The 19230-nt window shown below is 43.3% G+C and overlaps 1 protein-coding gene across 1 annotated transcript in view; it reads right to left on the bottom strand.

Annotated features, from left to right (window-relative positions):
* Positions 1-334: 334 nt before the first annotated feature.
* Positions 335-19230, bottom strand: part of LOC115197352 (F-box only protein 31) — a 24539-nt gene continuing 5643 nt past the window's right edge. Inside the window, exons 3-9 of the mRNA XM_029758774.1 lie at positions 17986-18062; positions 17622-17789; positions 16778-16852; positions 16310-16419; positions 4694-4847; positions 3096-3499; positions 335-2759 (exon numbers count right to left, since the gene is read on the bottom strand). Coding sequence (XP_029614634.1) covers positions 2537-2759; positions 3096-3499; positions 4694-4847; positions 16310-16419; positions 16778-16852; positions 17622-17789; positions 17986-18062 — 1211 coding nt within the window. The 3' untranslated portion in view covers positions 335-2536. The remainder of the gene's footprint in view (positions 2760-3095; positions 3500-4693; positions 4848-16309; positions 16420-16777; positions 16853-17621; positions 17790-17985; positions 18063-19230) is intronic.

Genomic DNA, 19230 nt, shown 5'->3' with positions numbered 1-19230 from the left:
TAGTAAGGGCAGTACTTGACTTGGACTGATAAGTTCCGGTACTCATTTTGGCTTTATATTTCGGTGCAGGAGCTCCACAATACTTTGAGATAATATTCTATAAGAGGAACAGGAGCTCAAGCAGTAGAACATTTGAGGTGCAGGTACTCAGCTCCAGTGAGCTCCTGCCCAAGTCAAGGGTAAGGGTTAAGGTCAGGGTTTAAGGTAGGGACGTCCCAGATTGCACTAACAGTTTTGAAAGTGCTTTTAGATCCAAGAGGCAGAATGAGCAAATGTGTGCGCTTATTTTAAATGGAAAATTGCAGCATTATTGTGTGGAAAAAGAGAGGAAAACTGTGTTTCTTTTTTTTTTTATTGAGAAGAGAAAGAGCACGTAGGCTGCAAAGCTCCCTGAAATCAGATTAAGAGCAGTTCAACAGGTCAAACAGTTTCCAGCGGAGTCGTGCCACTGGGATTGGCAATTTACAAAGCGCAAGACTCAAATGTGATTCATTTAAACAGCGGTGTACAGAAGCGTTACTTACAAACAGATGAGCGATGTGCTTACAAAACACAAATCAACAAGCAATGATTAAAAAATGTCTACAGTTGTCCCAAAAATAAAAACATCAAACATACTTAAATAGTTTCCTTTCATTAATATATATTACTTATTTACTCTCTATAGAGTTAGTTTTTTGCTAATGCTAGTAAAGCTGTAGTCTAATACAAAAGTACTGCTTTGAATGAAGCCTCCCATGAGATAGTGACTGTCTCAATACTGCCCACTAGCTTATTTTCCTTATGTCCTACCCTCCATGATCACTGACATGTCAGGTGACAGGACAAGACTGGTGAAAGCCATATAGTGGAAAAACCCTCCTGGTCCTTCAAGCCATTTGTGGTCATGAAGGAAAGGAGTCAAAGAAAGGGACCCATAGAGGAGTTGAGAGACAACCATCCACTGACCTGCCTAGAAAAGTGCACTTGCAATAGGAGACCACCTGGGCACCACTGTTGGCTAATGCAAGACAAACACACATTTTTCACAATGTAAATAATGTAAAGTATGAGAGTACCTTGAATTACATTTTGTGTTGTGCAATGTTTCGCAAACGGTCATTATTATAGAGGATGTTGCAATATCTTTATAACACCCTGTTATTAAAAGCATCCAAAGGACAATGCTATCAGTCCAACTAGGAATGGCTGGTACAGCTACAGTACAGCATAAGCTTGTACCAAAGACGCAGTTTTCAAATCTCCATTCATTCAACATTTCCATTTTACTACATACTATCCATCAGAAGTATTTTGCAAATAAAAAGTAATAATTTCTTATATGCACATGCCCCATTGTGTAATATTAACATAGTTACAGTATATTTTCCTTGACCGAGTGACGAAAAAAGTGAAAGTGCCTGAGATGCAGTCTTTTCCAATTCCATAATGCCATCTGTGCACCAAACTATAAGCAATATACAGCAAACCAAAAGCATTTAATCGGATTGTGAATAAGATAATTAGAGACAGGTGGCATTAAACAAATTAAATGCTGCATGCATCCAAACATGAGGCATTCAAATAGTTACACAATAATAGCTTTAGTAGAATGAATAGGAAATCCCTAGGCAATGCAGACATGGTATATAGTTAGAACTCATGGGCTGCATTTACACAGGGAGTCCAATTCTGATTTGTTTTCAATAATTGGTCTTTTGACCAATCCCATCAGATCTTTTTCAAAACTGATCTGAGTGGTCCAAAGATCAATGAGTGAAAAAAAGCAAAAGAATTTGGCTAAAAATGCAGTCATAGAGGCACGGATACTTTGTTCCAGAGTTTGTGGGATGAAACGTCATCAAATCCTCTTCTTTGGTTTAAAAATAAATAAGAAGCTTTTGAGGAAGCCTTTGGCTGGGTTTACACAGGCAGCTACTAATTGGTATTTTGACCACTCAGATTAGCTGTGAAAAAGATCTGATGTGAAAAGATCAAATTGGTCAAAAGACTAATTAGTGGGAAAAATATCAGAATAGGGCTGCCTGTGTAAACGCAGCCTTAGTGTCATATCATATGACCTGTGGACATGCCTTAGCAGTAAAGATACTGAGGTCACGTGGAGGTAAGCAGAGGGGAAACATTGGACAGGGAGAGACAATTAGATAATAAGCGATATGGTACTATCTCCACATTTCCCTCCGATAGGCTAGGTGGACTTTTAGGTGCCTAGGGGGACTAAAGGTTGTTTCTGTCCAGTCGAGGTGGTTGGGTTGTAAAGCTGTGTGTGCATACAGTAGTGATTCTACAGGGATCGGTGAGGGTAAATATCGTGTTGTGTTTTCGGGGTCTACAGAGGGTAAATATACATACATAACAGTGATAATTAGGGCCAAGAGTTTTTCCTAACCACATGACCTAATCAGGAAAAAACTATGGGCATTACTTATAGTTTACAAACTTGGGGCCTAGAGGTATTCCAGGTGCAGTCAACACATCGGGGTGTGTGTAGGGGCCTAAGTAAATGTGTTTGTATGAGACGTGTGGGTCTGCCCCATCAGGATGTCCAGGACTGCATGTTGCGCAGCATAGCCTCAAAGCGTTCCATGTTGGGGGCATAGGCGTGGGCCAGCTGGTCGGTCAGGCGGCTGTATAGGCTAAAAGACTTGAGCTCCAGCCAAATGAAGCCGAAGCGGTCCTCATCAAACAGGATAAAGAGGCCAGGCGTGCGCTCCGGGCTCGTGAAGCCGTGGCCGGCAATCAGGCCTGTCCCGTAGAAACTGAAATCGATGAAGAAAAAAATCTATCAAGATACCCTGTTGCGTAGCCTACATGTTGCGATCCAATGTTTCAGATGGCCGGAGTGTTGTGCTTGTAACACTTGAGTTGTGTGGGTCTGACTCCCACATGGGCAACATATACTGAATACATGCATTAACTTTAAGTCCATTTGGATGAAGGAGTCTGCTAAATGACCATTATATTCTATTACAAGTGTACATGCATGTGTGAGTATCTCTTCTCACTCTGCTATACAGCTAGATTTCACAGGCCCTCTTGGCTATACGAGGACATTTGCAATACAACTTGAACATGTGTGAGATTGATGGACTCACCACATTTTGCAGGTACGGGGGTACACCTCGTTGCGGGCCATGACCCCCAGAGGCAGGACAAAGGGCTGGGCCTCCGAGGAAGCACTGCTGCTGCTGCTACTGGGCCCAGGCTGGGGGCTCTCTGATTGGGCTTCCATAGCCAACTCCAGACCCTCTGCCTCGCCACCATCCACAGCCCCCTTTGCAGCAGCAGCCCCCTGGGGGGCCACAGCCCCATCTCCAGCAGCAACCCCCTGGGGGGCCACATCTGGGCTCTGCGCCTCCTGCTGCGCCTCCTCATGCACCCCCAGCACCAGGCGAGACAGCTCCTCCACACTGCGCTGGTGCTCGAGGTCCGGAAGGTGCACAGGCCGATTCAGGTCCACATCGAGCGTTAGCTGGCCTGCTGGAACGTTGGGGTCCCCCTGGGAGGGAGGAGAAAGGACAGGGGCATGTTCAGTAGGGGGAAAAAGTTTTGAAATGGAAGAGGTACTACCCAAACATCGGTACTAAGGACGTTTGTTTTCACGACACAACAGTAGTAGGCCTGATTACCAACAATGATGAGACAGCCTACAGGGAGGAGATGAGGGCCCTGGGAGTGTGGTGCCAGGAAAATAACCTCACTCAATGTCGACAAAACAAAGGAGCTGATCGGGGACTTCAGGAAACAGCAGAGGGAGCACCTCCCTATCCACATCGAAGGGACAGTAGTGAAGGTGGAAAGTTTTAAGTTCCTCGGCGTACACATCACAGACAAACTGAAATGGTCCATTCACACAGACAGTGTGGTGCTGAAGGCGCAACAGTGCCTCTTCAACCTCAGGAGGCTGAAGAAATTTGGCTTGTCACCCAAAACCCAGACAAACTTTTACAGATGCACAATTGTGAGCATCTGTCGGGCATCACTGCCTGGTACAGCAACCGCAGAGCTCTCCAGAGGGTGGTGCGGTTTGTTCAATGCATCACCGGCGGCAAACTACCTTTGACCTTCCCTACAGGACCCGATGTCACAGGAAGGCCAAAAAGATCATCAAAGACAACAACCACCCGAGCCACTGCCTGTTCACCCCACTATCATCCAGAAGGCGAGGTCAGTACAGGTGCATCAAAGTTGGGATCGAGAGACAGAAGCTGTTTTTCAATCTCAAGGCCATCAGACTGTTAAATAGCCATTACTAGGCGGCTGGCTTCCACCTGGTTACGTAACCCTGCACCTTAGAAGCTGCTGCCCCATATACATAGACTTGAAATCACTGGTCACTTTAATAATGGAACACTAGTCACTTTAATAATGTTAACATATTTTTTCTTTACTCATCTCATATGTATATAATGTATTCTATTCTACTGTATTTTAGTCTGTCACTCTGACATTGCTCATCCTAATATTTATATATCCCTTAATTCCATTCTTTTACTTTTAGGTTTGTGTGTATTGTTGTAAATTGTTAGATATTACTGCACTGATGGAGCTACAAACACAAGCATTTCACTACACCCGAAATAACATCTGCTAAACGTGTATGTGACCAATAACATTTGATTTGGTTTTCCAAACATTAGGGGCCAGTGGGGGTGGGAGCCCAGCCGGGGTGCGGTGTAGGTGGGGGACTCACGGTGAGCTTGGTGGCCCTGGCGCGAGGCCCATGGAAGCTGAGCATGATGATCTCCAGGCCGTGGCTGCCGTAGGTGCCTTTGAACAGGCCCGGCTGCAACAGATCAGAGGGCAGTCGTGGAGGGAGGTAGATCCGCCGGTACGTCAGGCAGTTACTGTCAGGAAATAAAAATTACAGACCTTTACATGCTTTGTAAGTAGGAAAACCTGCAAAATCGGCAGTGTATCAAATACTTGTTCTCCCCACTATATATGAACAGGTCGGATCCAAAATTCTGCAGTTGACCCTCGGATCCCGGGTTGGATCACGCTCGGCGGCCACGGACCTCGGATTTGTCGGAAAATATGTGAAATATTGACCAGATCCAAAATTATATTTGAAGACAACATCCTGATGAAAATAATCTTAAATATCCTCTTTAAATCACATTTGCTACGCATGGCGGTTGGTTCAGTCAAAAGCATTACGCTCTCCTCTGCCTGTCAACCTCTCTTGGTCTTTAGGTAGCTTTCGCTATAGCAAACTTGCAACATTGTTTCAACTGGGCCCTCACCGTTTCCCGCGCCAATGAGCTCTGAACAGACATAACTGTAAATGTTCAGATAGCCTATTGTATGACATTCCCACTGGAGATATGGGATCAGCAATATGTTGCTATTTCACACTGAAGCACGGTGGTTACTTAGGCCTATCGAGAAGGACCCACTGGGCTCAGACGTCAGTTCAACGTCTAGTTTGGATTTACATTCGGTTGAGTTGTCAATCAACAACAAAATGTCACCATGTCATTGGAATTAGGTTAAAAGTTTTGTGAAAAAAAAGTCTAAATGCCTTTACATTGATTACTTTTTGCAAACACAATCAGTTTTCCACATCATCACTTGACTTGGGCGGTATCCAGATTTTCATAGTCATGGGCTCGTCAAATATCTCATTCCAAAATCATTGGTATTAATATGGAGTTGGTCCCCCCTTTGCTGCTATAACAGTCTCCAGTCTTCTGGAAGGCTTTTCACTAGATGTTGGAACATTGCGGCGGGGACTTGCTTCCATTCAGCGACAAGAGCATTAGCATTAAGTCGGGCACTGATGTTGGGCGATTAAGCCTGGCTCGCAGTCGGCGATCCAATTCACCCCTAAGGTGTTCAATGAGGTTGAGGTCAGGGCTCTGTGCAGGCCAGTCAAGTTCTTCCACACCGATCTCGACAAACCATTTCTGTATGGACCTCGCTTTGTGCACAGGGGCATTGTCATGCTGAAACAGGAAAGAGCCTTCCCCAAACTGTTGCCACAAAGTAGGAATCACAGAATCGTCTAGAATGTCATTGTATGCTGTAGCGTTAAGATTTCCCTTCACTGGAACTAAGGGGCCTATCCGGAACCGTGACAAACAGCCTCAGACCATTATTCCTCCTCCACCAAACTTTACAGTTGGCACTATGCATTAGTGCAGGTAGAATTCTCCTGGCATCCACCAAACCCAAATTCGTCCGTCAGACGGCCAGATGGTGAAGCGCGATTCATCACTCCAGAGAACGCATTTCCACTGCTCCAGAGTCCAATGGCGGTGAGCTTTACACCACTCCAGCCGACGCTTGGCATTGCGCATGGCGATCTTAGGCTTGTGTGCGGCTGTTCGGCCATGGAAACCCATTTCATGAAGCTCCCGACTAACAGTTATTGTGCTGACGTTGCTTCCAGAGGCAGTTTGGAACTCGGTAGTGAGTGTTGCAACCGAAAACTGATGATTTGTACGAGCTACGTGCTTCGGCGGTCCTGTGCTGTGAGCTTGTGTGGCCTACCACTTCATGGCTGAGCCGTTGTTGCTCCTAAATGTTTCCACTTCACAATAATAGCACTTACAGTTGACGGGGGCAGCTCTAGCAGGGCAGAAATTTGACAGACTGACTTGTTGGAAAGGTGGCATCCTATTATGGTCCGACGTTGAAAGTCACTGAGCTCTTCATTAAGGCCATTCTACTGAAAATATTTGTCTATGGAGATGGCATAACTGTATGCTAGATTTTATACACCTGTCAGTAATGGGTGTAACTGAAATAGCCAAATCCACTCATTTGAATGGGTGTCCACATACTTTGTATATATAGTGTACCTTCCTTCTCTTATTTTCTGGGATTTACAGTATTACTGGCATGGCACACAAGGGGGCGCTAAAAATGAAAGAAAAGCCCATTGGGCCTCTATTAGCAGACTGCTAACAAAATTTGCACAACTAATAGCGAAATCACATAGACGCTGCTAGCTAAATGCTAACGAGCAAAAATGAAAAAATAAATTGCAAAGACAAGCAAATCCAAAGTTATACAAGCATAGCTAGTAGCTACCAAATATTATTTTCTGTGAGTTGTATTTATTTCACCTTTATTTAACCAGGTAGGCCAGTTGAAAACAAGTTCTCATTTATAACTGCGATCTGGCCAAGATAAAGCAAAGCAGTGCGGCAAAAACAACAACACAGAGTTACACATGGAATAAACAAACCTACAGTCAATAACACAATAGAAAAAATCTATATACAGTGTGTGCAAATGAGGTAAGATTAGGGTGGTAAGGCAGTAAATAGGCTGTAGTGGCGAAGTAATTACAATTTAGCAATTAAACACTGGGGTGATAGATGTGCAGAAGATGAATGTGCAAGTAGAGATACTGGGGTGCAAAGGAGCAAAATAATAAATAACAATATGGGGGATGATGTAGTTGGATCGGCTATTTACAGATGGGCTATGTACAGGTGCAATGATATGTGAGCTGCTCTGACTGCTGATGCTTAAAGTTAGTGAGGGAGATATGAGTTTCCAGCTTCAGTGATTTTTGCAATTTGTTCCAGTCATTGGCAGCAGAGAACTGGAAGGAAAGGCGGCCAAAGGAAGAATTGGCTTTATGGGTGACCAGTGAAATATACCTGCTGGAATGCGTGCTACGGGTGGGTGCTGCTATGGTGACCAGTGATGAATATGAAGCGAGGGCCAGCCAACGACAGCATACAGGTCGCAGTGGTGGGTAGTATATGGGGCTTTGGTGACAAAACGGATGGCACTGTGATAGACTGCATCCAATTTGCTGAGTCGAGTGTTGGAGGCTATTTTGTAAATGACATCGCCGAAGTCAAGAATTGGTAGGATAGTCAGTTTTACGAGGGTATGTTTGGCAGCATGAGTGAAGGATGCTTTGTTGCGAAATAGGAAGCCAATTCTAGATTTAACTTTGGATTGGAGATGTTTGATGTGAGTCTGGAAGGAGAGGTTACAGTCTAACCAGACACCTAGGTATTTGTAGTTGTCTACCTATTCTAAGTCAGAACCGTCCAGAGTAGTGATGCTGGACGGGTGGGCAGGTGCAGGCAGCGATCAGTTGAAGAGCAAGCATTTAGTTTTACTTGTATTTAAGAGCAGTTGGAGGCCACGGAAGGAGAGTTGTATGGCATTGAAGCTCGTCTGGAGGGTTGTTAACACAGTGTCCAAAGAAGGGCCAGATGTATACAGAATGGTGTCGTCTGCGTAGAGGTGGATCAGAGACTCACCAGTAGCAAGAGCGACATCATTGATGTATACAGAGAAGAGAGTCGGCCCAAGAATTGAACCCTGTGGCACCCCCATAGAGACTGCCAGAGGTCCGGACAAGAGGCCCTCCGATTTGACATACTGAACTTTATCAGAGAAGTAGTTGGTGAACCAGGTGAGGCAATCATTTGAGAAACCAAGGCTATTGAGTCTGCCGATGAGGATGTGGTGATTGACAGAGTCGAAAGCCTTGGCCAGGTCAATGAATATGGCTGCACAGTATTGTTTCTTATCGATGGCGGTTAAGATATCGTTTAGGACCTTGAGCGTATCTGAGGTGCACCCATGACCAGCTCTGAAACCAGATTGCATAGCTGAGAAGGTACGGTGGGATTCGAAATGGTCGGTGATCTGTTTGTTAACTTGGCTTTCGAAGACCTTAGAAAGCCAGGGTAGGAGAGATATAGGTATTTAATAGTTTGGATCTGGAGTGTCTCCCCCTTTAAAGAGGGGGATGACCGCGGCAGCTTTCCAATCTTTGGGGATCTCAGATGATACGAAAGAGAGGTTGAACAGGCTAGTAATAGGGGTTGCAACAATTGCTGCGGATAATTTTAAAAAGAGGGTCCAGATTGTCTAGCCCAGCTGATTTGTTGGGGTCCAGATTTTGCAACTCTTCCAGAACATCAGCTATCTGGATTTGGGTGAAGGAGAAATGGGGGAGGCTTGGGCAAGTTTCTGTGGGGGGTGCAGGGCTGTTGACCGGGGTAGGGGTAGCCAGGTGGAAAGCATGGCCAGCCGTAGAAAAATGCTTATTGAAATGCTCTATTATATTGGATTTATCGGTGGTGACAGTGTTTCCTAGCCTCAGTGCAGTGGGCAGCTGGGAGGAGGCGCTCTTATTCTCCATGGACTTTACAGTGTCCCAGAACTTTTTTGAGTTTGTGCTACAGGATGCAAATTTCTGTTTGAAAAAACTAGCTTTAGCTTTCCTAACTGCCTGTGTATATTGGTTCCTAACTTCCCTGAAAAGTTGCCTATCGTGGGGGCTATTCGATGCTAATGCAATACGCCACAGGATCTTTTTGTGCTGGTCAAGGGCAGTCAGGTCTGGAGTGAACCAAGGGCTATATCTGTTCCTGGTTCTAAATTCTTTGAATGGGGCATGCTTATTTAAGATGGTGAGAAAAGCACTTTTAAAGAATAACCAGGCATCCTCTACTGACGGAATGACGTCAATATCCTTCCAAGATACCCGGGCCAGGTCGATTAGAAAGGCCAGCTCGCTGAAGTGTTTTAGAGAGCGTTTGACAGTGATGAGGGGTGGTCGTTTGACTGCAGACCCATTACGGACGCAGGCAATGAGGCAGTGATCGCTGAGATCCTAGTTGAAGACAGCAGAGGTGTATTTAGAGGGCAGGTTGGTCAGGATGATATCTATGAGGGTGCCCGTGTTTACAGATTTGGGGTTGTACCTGGTAGGTTCATTGATTATTTGTGTGAGATTGAGGACATCTAGCTTAGATTGTAGTGTTAAGCATGTCCCAGTTTAGGTCACCTAACAGTACAAGCTCTGAAGATAGATGGGGGGCAATCAATTCACATATGGTGTCCAGGGCACAGCTGGGGGCAAAAGGTGGTATATAACAAGGGGCAACGGTGAGAGACTTGTTTCTGGAAAGGTGGATTTTTAGAAGTAGAAGCTCGAATTGTTTGGGCACAGACCTGGAAATGTATGACAGAACTTTGCAGGCTATCTCTGCAGTAGATTGCAGTAGTTCTATCTTGTCGGAAAATGTTATGTGGACTGTGGACATTTACAAGCGAAAGTGAATTGTGCAAATGAACAAAGTTGTGATGCCTGCTTTTCTGAAGGAAGAGCGACATGTACATGGAGCAAAGGGGAGAAGAACGCTAGTAGGAACCACAGGGAAAAATGGCAGTTGTACAGACAACCCATCCAGAGATCTTTGACTTCTGGCAGAAAGACATAAGATATCTTATGGCAAACATTTAGTATTGAATTGCATTCAAGTGTAACTTCATCACCTCATGTGTGCCGCACAACAGACTCGCCGAACTCTATTTAACTAGGCATGTCAGTTAAGAACAAATTCTTATTTTACAATGACGGCCTACCCAGGCCAAACCCTCCCATAACCCGGACGATGTTGGGACAATTGTGAGCTGCCCTAAGAGACTCCCGATCCCGACCGGTTGATATACAGTCCCGGATCGAACCAGGGTCTGTAGTGACGCGTCTAGCACTGAAAACTATGAAATAACACACATGGTAACCAAAAAAAGTGATACAAAAATCTAAAATATATTTTATATTTGAAATTCTTTAAAGTAGCCACGCTTTGCCTCGATGACAGTTTGGCACACTCTTGGCATTCTCTCAACCAGCTTTGAGGTAGTCACCTGGAATGCATTTCAATTAACAGGTGTGCCTTGTTAGAAGTTAATTTGTGGAATTTCTTTCCTTCTTAATGCGTTTGAGCCAATCAGTTGTGCTGTGACAAAGTAGGGGTGGTATACAGAAGATAGCCCTATTTGGTAAAAGACCAAGTCCATATTATGGCAAGAACAGCTCAGATATTACCTCAATTACCTCGACTAACCGGTGCCCCCGCACACTGACTCTGTATCGGTACCCCCTGAATATAGCCTCGCTATTATTATTTTACTGCTGCTCTTTAATTATCTGTTACTTTTGTTTGTTATTTTTTTTACTAAATCTATTTTTTACTTAACACTTATTTTTCTTAACTGAATTGTTGGTTAAGGGCTTGTAAGTTAGCATTTTACTGTAAGGTTGTATGGGAAAAATAAAATTTGATTTGAAATTAGCAAAGACATGAAGGTCAGTCAATCTGAAAAATTTTAAGACCTTTGAAAGTTTCTTCAAGTGCAGTTGCAAAAACCAACAAACGCTACGATGAAACTGGATCATGAGGACCGCAACAGGAAAGGAAGACCCAGAGTTACCTCTGCTGCAGAAGATAAGAGGATGTGGTGTGATGGTGCTTTACTGGTGACACTGTCAGTGATATATTTAAAATTCAAGGCACACTTAACCAGCATGGCTACCACAGCATTCTGCAGCGATACGCCATCCCATCTGGTTTACGCTTAGTACGACTATCATTTGTTTTTCAACAGGACAATGACCCCCAGGCTGTGTACAGGATATTTGACCAAGAAGGCGAGTGATGGAGTGCTGCATCAGATGACCTGGCCTCCACAATCACCCGATCTCAACCCAATTGAGATGGTTTGGGATGAGTTGGACTGCAGAGTGAAGGAAAAGCAGCCAACAAGTGCTCAGCATATGTGGGAACTCCTTCAAGACTGTTGGAAAAGCATTCCAGGTGAAGCTGGTTAAGAGAATGCCAAGAGTGTGCAAGAGTGTGCAAAGCTGTCAAAGGCAAAGTCTATGAAGAATCTCAAATATAAAATATATTTTGATTTGTTTAACACTTTTTTGGTTACTACATGATTCCCTATGTGTTATTTCATAGTTTTGATGTCTTCACTTATTCTACACTGTAGAAAATTGTAAAAATAAAGAAAAACCCTTGAATGAGTAGGGGTGTCCAAAGTTTTGGCTGGTACTGTAAGTATTCAGACCCTTTACTCAGTACTTTGTTGAAGCACCTTTGGCAGCAATTACAGCGTCGAGTCTTCTTGGGTATGACGTTACAAGCTTGGCACACCTGTATTTGGGGAGTTTCTCCCATTCTCCTCTGCAGATCCTCTCAAGCTTTGTCAGATTGGATGGGGAGCGTCACTGCACAGCTATTTTCAGGTGTCTCCCCAGAGATGTTTGATTGGGTTCAAGTCCGGGCTCTGGCTGGGCCACTCAAGGACATTCAGAGACTTGTCCCGAAGTCACTCTTTTGTTGTCTTGGCTGTGTTCTTAGGGTCATTGTCCTTTTGGAAGCTGAACCTTCACCTCAGTCTGAGGCCCTGAGCACTCTTTCCTTCCATCCTGACTAGTCTCCCAGTCCCTGCTGCTGAAAAGCATCCCCACAGCATGATGCTGCCACCACCATGCTTCCCCATAAGGATGGTGCCAGGTTTCCTCCAGACATGACGCTTGGCATTCAGGCCAAATAGTTCAATCTTGGTTTCAACTGACCAGATAATCTTGTTTCTCATGGGTCAGAGTCTTTAGGTGCCTTCTGGCAAATTACAAGCGGGCTGTCATGTGCCTTTTATTGATGAGTGGCATCCGTCCGGCTACTCTACCATAAAGGCCTGATTGGTGGAGTGCTGCAGAGATGGATGTCCTTCTGGAAGGTGCTCCCATCTCCACAGAGGAAATCTAGAGCTCTGTCAGAGTGACCATCGGGTTCTTGGTCACCTCCCTGACCAAGGCTCTTCTCCACTGATTACTCAGTTTGGCCGGGAGGCCAGCTCTAGGAAGTCTTGGTGGTTACAAACTTCTTCCATTTAAGAATGATGGAGGTCACTGTGTTCTTGGGACCTTCAATGCTGCAGAAATGTTTTGCTACACTTCTCTTCCCCAGTGCCTCGACACAATACTATCTCGGATCTCTATGGACAATTCCTTCGACCTCATGACTTGGTTTTTGCTCTGACATACACTCAACTGTGGGACTTTATATACACATACAGGTGTGTGCCATTCCAAATCATGTCCAATCAGTTGAATTTACCACAGGTGGTCTCCAATCAAGCTGTAGAAACAACTCAAGGATGATCAATGGAAACTGGATGCACCCGAGCTCAATTTCAAGTCTCATAGCAAAGGGTCTGAATACTTATGTAAATAAGGAATCTGTTTTTTATTCTTAATAAAGTAGCAAACATTTCTAAAAACCTGTTTTCACTTTGTCATTATGGGGTATTGTGTGTAGATTGATGAGGGAAAAAAAATATTTGTATAAATTTTAGAATAAGGCTGTAACGTAACAAAATGTGGAAAAAGTCAAGGGGTCTGAATACTTTGCAAATGCCCTGTAGATTTTTTTGGGTTGATTCAAACAGTTTTTGCCCAGTGGGGAGAGGGTTGGGGTGATTTTTCAAATACAATGAGGAACTATTGTCATTCGCAATGGATGTAAAACACTCTGACTTTCAGTGTGAGGTGATGAAAAAAATACTTTGAGAAGTTCCGCAGCTCAGAAATACTAGGCTCAGTCATCCACATATAGGAACTTTTATAGGTCTACATTTGCGCACAGGATAGGTACTTCTACGCGTGCTGAAGCAAAATATCCTATTAAAAAAAAATACATGAACAAACAAAGGGCAAATAATTCACACAATGATGCCCACGAATTAGCGGAAGACAGAGAGCACATTCTGGAGAGAGATGCGCCTATAGTGAGTCTTCGCCACACACCCCTTCCCTTCTTCTTGTGTCGACATTTTCAATTAGGGATGTAATTTATGACAGGTCCAAAACAGAGGCTGGGAAACGCACAGCATTAAATAGAGCCATGACAACATGGAACTCTCTGCCATCCCAGGTAACTCAAGCTAGCAATAAAACCAGATTCAAAAACCAGATAAAAGAGCACTTCATGGCACAATGGGGACTGTGAAGAGAGACATTTTTATTTATATGTATTGTATTATGTAGTAGTGTTGTGTATATTAAGTATTTTATTTGTTGTGGTTTGTTTCCTGTTTGGACCCCAGGAAGAGGGTATAATTGGGGAAGCTAATAAAATACTAAGCTGTAGTGTAAGTAGTGGATCATAGGGCGTGGCCCCATCTCCTGTTTCTGTAGCGTGAGGCAGCTTGATGTAAAAGTACACCTCCTGGAGAGTACACTAGTCTATAGCAGGGCCTTACCCCTGATCCATCTCCTAGTGTAGACCACAACTAAATTATTTTAGATAGGCCTACAACAGAAAATGCATGTGAAATGTAAACGTTCACTGCCTGCCAGACAATTCAAAACAATTCTGCTGGCTTGCACATCAATAAAGCTTCATTTTTAATATTTCAGACCCAACCCAATTTGGATCCGATTCTCCCTCATCTAGGACAAATTTTGGGTCTGATCTGGTCCACCTCGGCTCTGAATCGGGTAATGATTTTAAAAGAAATGGCCGGGTCCTGTCAGTGTCGGATGGGAATTTCACAGATCCAACTCAGTTCAGATCTCAATTTCAGGATCCAAGAAGACCTCTAATAGTAACCTCTCTTCAACCATACATTTATTTCTTAATCAAATGATAAAGCTGTTAAAAGAAAGTTATGACTGGATGGATAGATCAATAACTAGGATATACAGTATAAATAAAGGCAGAGATAAAGTAAGGACATAGGATGAAACACCTAATGGATGAAGAGATGAATGCAAAGATAAGATATGGAATATGAATAAATTGACATTTTCAGTCAAATGGGAGTTGTGAATGTGTTGTGCACAAAGAATGTTTGAAATCAAAAGAACGTCGTCTCCAATCCTACTTCTGGGTTATAGTCAAGAAATGTTAGAACATTTCTTGGTTCTAGTAGGCAGCGAGCACAGAATTTTAGCCTACAGACCAGTACTAAAGATAAAAGATAACTACAAGCAGTGGTAGGCTAGTTTAGTGGGTTGGAGTAAGCTGTGTAGCATAATAAGTCTTATGTGCTCCCCCATTGTTATAATTTGAAGGTTCTGAAAAGTTCCATGGCAGTTAATTCAACAGTGGGAAGTCAGCTAAATTTGGTGATGCGGTTACTAAAACAGCTGTACCGCTTTATTAGTAATAATATAATTATTTTCTGATTCCAGATTTAAATAGTAAAGAAGTCGAACAAGATGCCATACCCTTTAAGTTTTTGTTAGTATGCATAGCAATGGCACCGTTTAGGCTGCTCAATGATGAGACATGAGAAAGCTGTTAGTTGACATTAGCTAGCTTATTTTCGTCAATAAACTCCTACAAACAGCTGTAAAATAATTCTGTTCTGATTCCAGATTTGAATAGCAGAGAAGTAGAGGAAGATTTAATACGCTAAAGGTTGTCTGACTTGTTGGGGGAGTGGTAAAAACAGCAATTCTTTGGAAAAAGTTCAATTTTTTTTATGCAGTTACTAAAACAGCTGTACGGTTAAATCCGTACTGGATATTTTTTGATGCTGGCCTTCTAGGCAGAGTTGCAAAGAAAAAGCCATATCTCAGACTGGCCAATAAAAAGAAAAGATTAAGATGGGCAAAAGAACACAGACACTGGACAGAGGAACTCTACCTAGAAGGTCAGCATCCCGGAGTCGCCTCTTCACTGTTGACATTGAGACTGGTGTTTTGCGGGTACTATTTAATGAAGCTGCCAGTTGAGGACTTGTGAGGCGTCTGTTTCTCAAACTAGACACTCTAATATACTTGTTCTCTTGCTCAGTTGTGCACCGGGGCCTCCCACTCCTCTTTCTATTCTGGTTAGAGCCAGTTTGCGCTGTTCTGTGAAGGGAGTAGTACACAGCGTTGTACGAGATCTTCAGTTTCTTGGAAATTTCTCGCATGGAATAGCCTTCATTTCTCAGAACAAGAATAGACTGACGAGTTTCAGAAGAAAGTTATTTGTTTCTGGCCATTTTGAGCCTGTAATCGAACCCACAAATGCTGATGCTCCAGATACTCAACTAGTCTATAGAAGGCCAGTTTTATTTCTTCTTTAAATCAGAACAACAGTTTTCAGCTGTGCTAACATAATTGCAAAAGGGTATTCTAATGATCAATTAGCGTTTTAAAATGATAAACTTGGATTAGCTAACACAACGTACCATCGGAACACAAGAGTGATGGTTGCTGATAATGGGCCTCTGTACACCTATGTAGATATTCCATTAAAAATCAGCCTTTTCCAGCTACAATAGTAATTTACAACATTAACAATGTCTACACTGTATTTCTGATCAATTTGATATGATTTTAGTGGACATTTTTTTTGTTGCTTCATTCAAAAACAAGGACATTTCTAAGTGACCCCAAACTTTTGAACGGTAGCACACACACACATACACACACGAGAGAGAACGAGATCTGGCCACGGACCCCCTGCAGTACCTGCACACACCCCTGACCCAATTTTGGGAACCCCTGGACTATGTCATAAGGAAAACCTACTCGTATTGGCTTGTGTAGATGAACTTCATGAGTATGAGCTCCTGCATGTGCTCATGGAAGATGTCCTCCAGTGTCCTGCCCCACTCCTCCTCAAGCCACGTCCGAAACTCCTGCCAACAGAACATCAAAAACCCACGGTCATGCCCACTTACCGATTCGCCCCAATCCCCTATTGAAATCAACTGTCATCACAGTATATATCCTGTTACAATGCAAAGCAGTCACTCTTGCCTGCTTGAGCATTATTTACCATCTGCTGAATGACTTATTTCAACACAAATCTTAGACAATTGGAACACTTTCAGTATGATAGCTTTGAGGTTAAATGTTTTTGGAAAAGTGCTATACAAATATGTGATTGTAGTTGTCAAATTAATTAATTAATCAATCAATCAGAGTTGCCTCAGCCATGTGAGAACAATATACAAACTGTTGCGAAGTTACAAGAGATCGTTCTCTCCTCCTCACCTCCTGCCTCCCCCCTGGCATGCGGTGATGGTCTGTCTGGTTGCACTTGGTCGAGAACTCGTCCTTCTTCCCAGTCTGAAAATAAGAGAAGACATCCCAGTTTTTATCATCAAAGCCATGGGAGACAGGGGACTACTTCACCACACAGTGAGTGCACCGGCTTACACATTACAAAAGGATAACATCAGTGATGATTATGACTATTTAAGCACAATAAGCGCATCATTATTTCCCTTATTATCGATGAATCAGTTTCCACCACGTCATCCCTTGTGTTGTCTGTCTCACCTAACAGTCCCTCTTATGGGCACTACAAAGTTAGAAAAGCTATAGCAACAAAAACTTGTGACAAAAGACATGCAACATTTTAAAGTAGTCAACTGGGTGGGACTTGCTGGTTCAAAGAATGCCATCCAGGTCAGCAGATCAGTCAAATTATACTCCTGAGCAAACATTAGTTGCTACATCCATTTTTTGACTTATAAATTAATGATACAGTATATACTAATTGATTAAAATAGAACTTAGACATTTCTTGTAAGCTAAATTCAACTGTCAAACCCCATCAGAACCCAAAATATCAGCTTGTTTAACTCAAATGTTTGTAAACATAAACACCATATAGACTCAAAATATGGTTAATACCATAATTTTGATATTGTGGATATTGTCCTTGCATCAATAGCTCATGAATTTAAGAGTGGTTACATTTCTCCAGGCCTATGCCTCAGATTTTTGCCAACTGCAGATTTCCCCTCTAAAAAGAACTGCAGGTGGCTGTACAATAAATCACCAACGTTGGTTTTACGCCCATTCAAAGCACAAAAGAAGAAAATGGACTCACTTGGACGTCCCCCTTGTGAGGGCCCTTGTGTCCGTACATACACTCCACTGCTGCCTTGTTGCTCTCCAACATGTGGATGCGGAAGAGTGGCCGCCGCCTCATGGGATCCTCGACCCGAGGGTCGTGGGGGGGCAGGTACATCCAGCCAAGGATGAAGAGCCCGTCAACCTGGAGAGGGATGGGTGTAGTACAGAAGTAAAGGGAGAGAAAAAAAGGAAAGAGTGATCACCACCTAACACAAATAAAATGTTTTGATGGAAAAAGACTCATTTTTACAACCAGGTGGGCTGAACAATTTAAAATACACTTTTTTTTTAACGTGACAAAGAAGGAACACAATAGTGTGTGTGTACTGATTACATACCACCACGTTGAGCAGCCCTCCGTACGGCCCTATGTCAGGCTGCCAAAGACCCAGGATGTGTCTGTATGGGTGCAGCACTGCAACACAACAGTGCAACAAAGGGTTAAACACTAAGTGGTGAACAGTTCAATCACAGGGTATCACAGCAATAGATAACAGAATTTGGACTGAGAAACTGATGACAACTCAACACACCATAGTCGAGGTCTGGCCTTAACTCATGGACAGCAGATATGGCAGAGGGGACACATTGTTATTGTACTCACATGAGAAGACGGGTGACACATGAAGCTATATCAAGGGCATGGTTTCCATTGTTCCAAAAGATTGCATGATGTAGACATATTAAACAGGGAGCTGTCACCAAAGACTAACCATGTTGACTAGTGTCATGACGTTGCCCTCTTTGAGTACAGGGAGGACAGTTGACCCCCTCCCCCTTGACCCCCTCCCCCAACCTACCTCCCCCCACCCAGGCCCTGTGTGAAGGGGTGGTAAAATTCCAGAGGAGAATCTCTTGGCACATGGCCCATAGAGAGACACAGGAAATTCTTCCAACTCACAGAATTGGGGAACCGAACGACATTTATGTTCTGGAGAAGGTATGGAAGATTGGTGAAGAATCCAGCTACGAACTGGTCCGCTTGGTACAATTTTGTGATACTCAGAAGAGACAATATAGCCATATTACCATAAAACTGTTTATATAATAGCCTCAGCGATGGGACTTGCATCCAAATGGTTGTATAGAATGTATTAATAAGGATAAAGCTATTTAATAATACATTGAGATGCTGTGTACTGATGTTAATGTGATAGAATGTATTTATGTTCAAAGATTAAATCAGTCATCGGCACGCCCCCAGGGACACAGACAGGACCAGGCGTCATGTGACAAGCCTGTTCTATGTTCACTATAAAACCCCACCCTGATTTACTTTCTTCAGACCAGGCCTCCACTCCATTACGAGTTGGCCAATAGGTTTGACCATCCAATTCCTCTACTGAAAGTTAACTATACCACGTGGTTAACTTTTAGACTATCGATACCGACAGAATAAGAACAAGTCTTTGATATTAATTAATAGTCTGCAGCTAGAAATTATATCATTGAACGCGAAGACCGACAAAACATCCATTCTATGACGACATTAATGAATGTCGCTTTGAAAGATCCATTCTAACCGAGAGAGAGAGAGAGAGAGAGAGAGAGAGAGAGAGAGAGAGAGAGAGAGAGAAAACTCT

The sequence above is a fragment of the Salmo trutta genome, chromosome 7, assembly GCF_901001165.1.
Source record: "Salmo trutta chromosome 7, fSalTru1.1, whole genome shotgun sequence".
Classification (NCBI taxonomy): domain Eukaryota; kingdom Metazoa; phylum Chordata; class Actinopteri; order Salmoniformes; family Salmonidae; genus Salmo; species Salmo trutta.
This window is presented reverse-complemented; position numbering and strand designations above follow the sequence as displayed.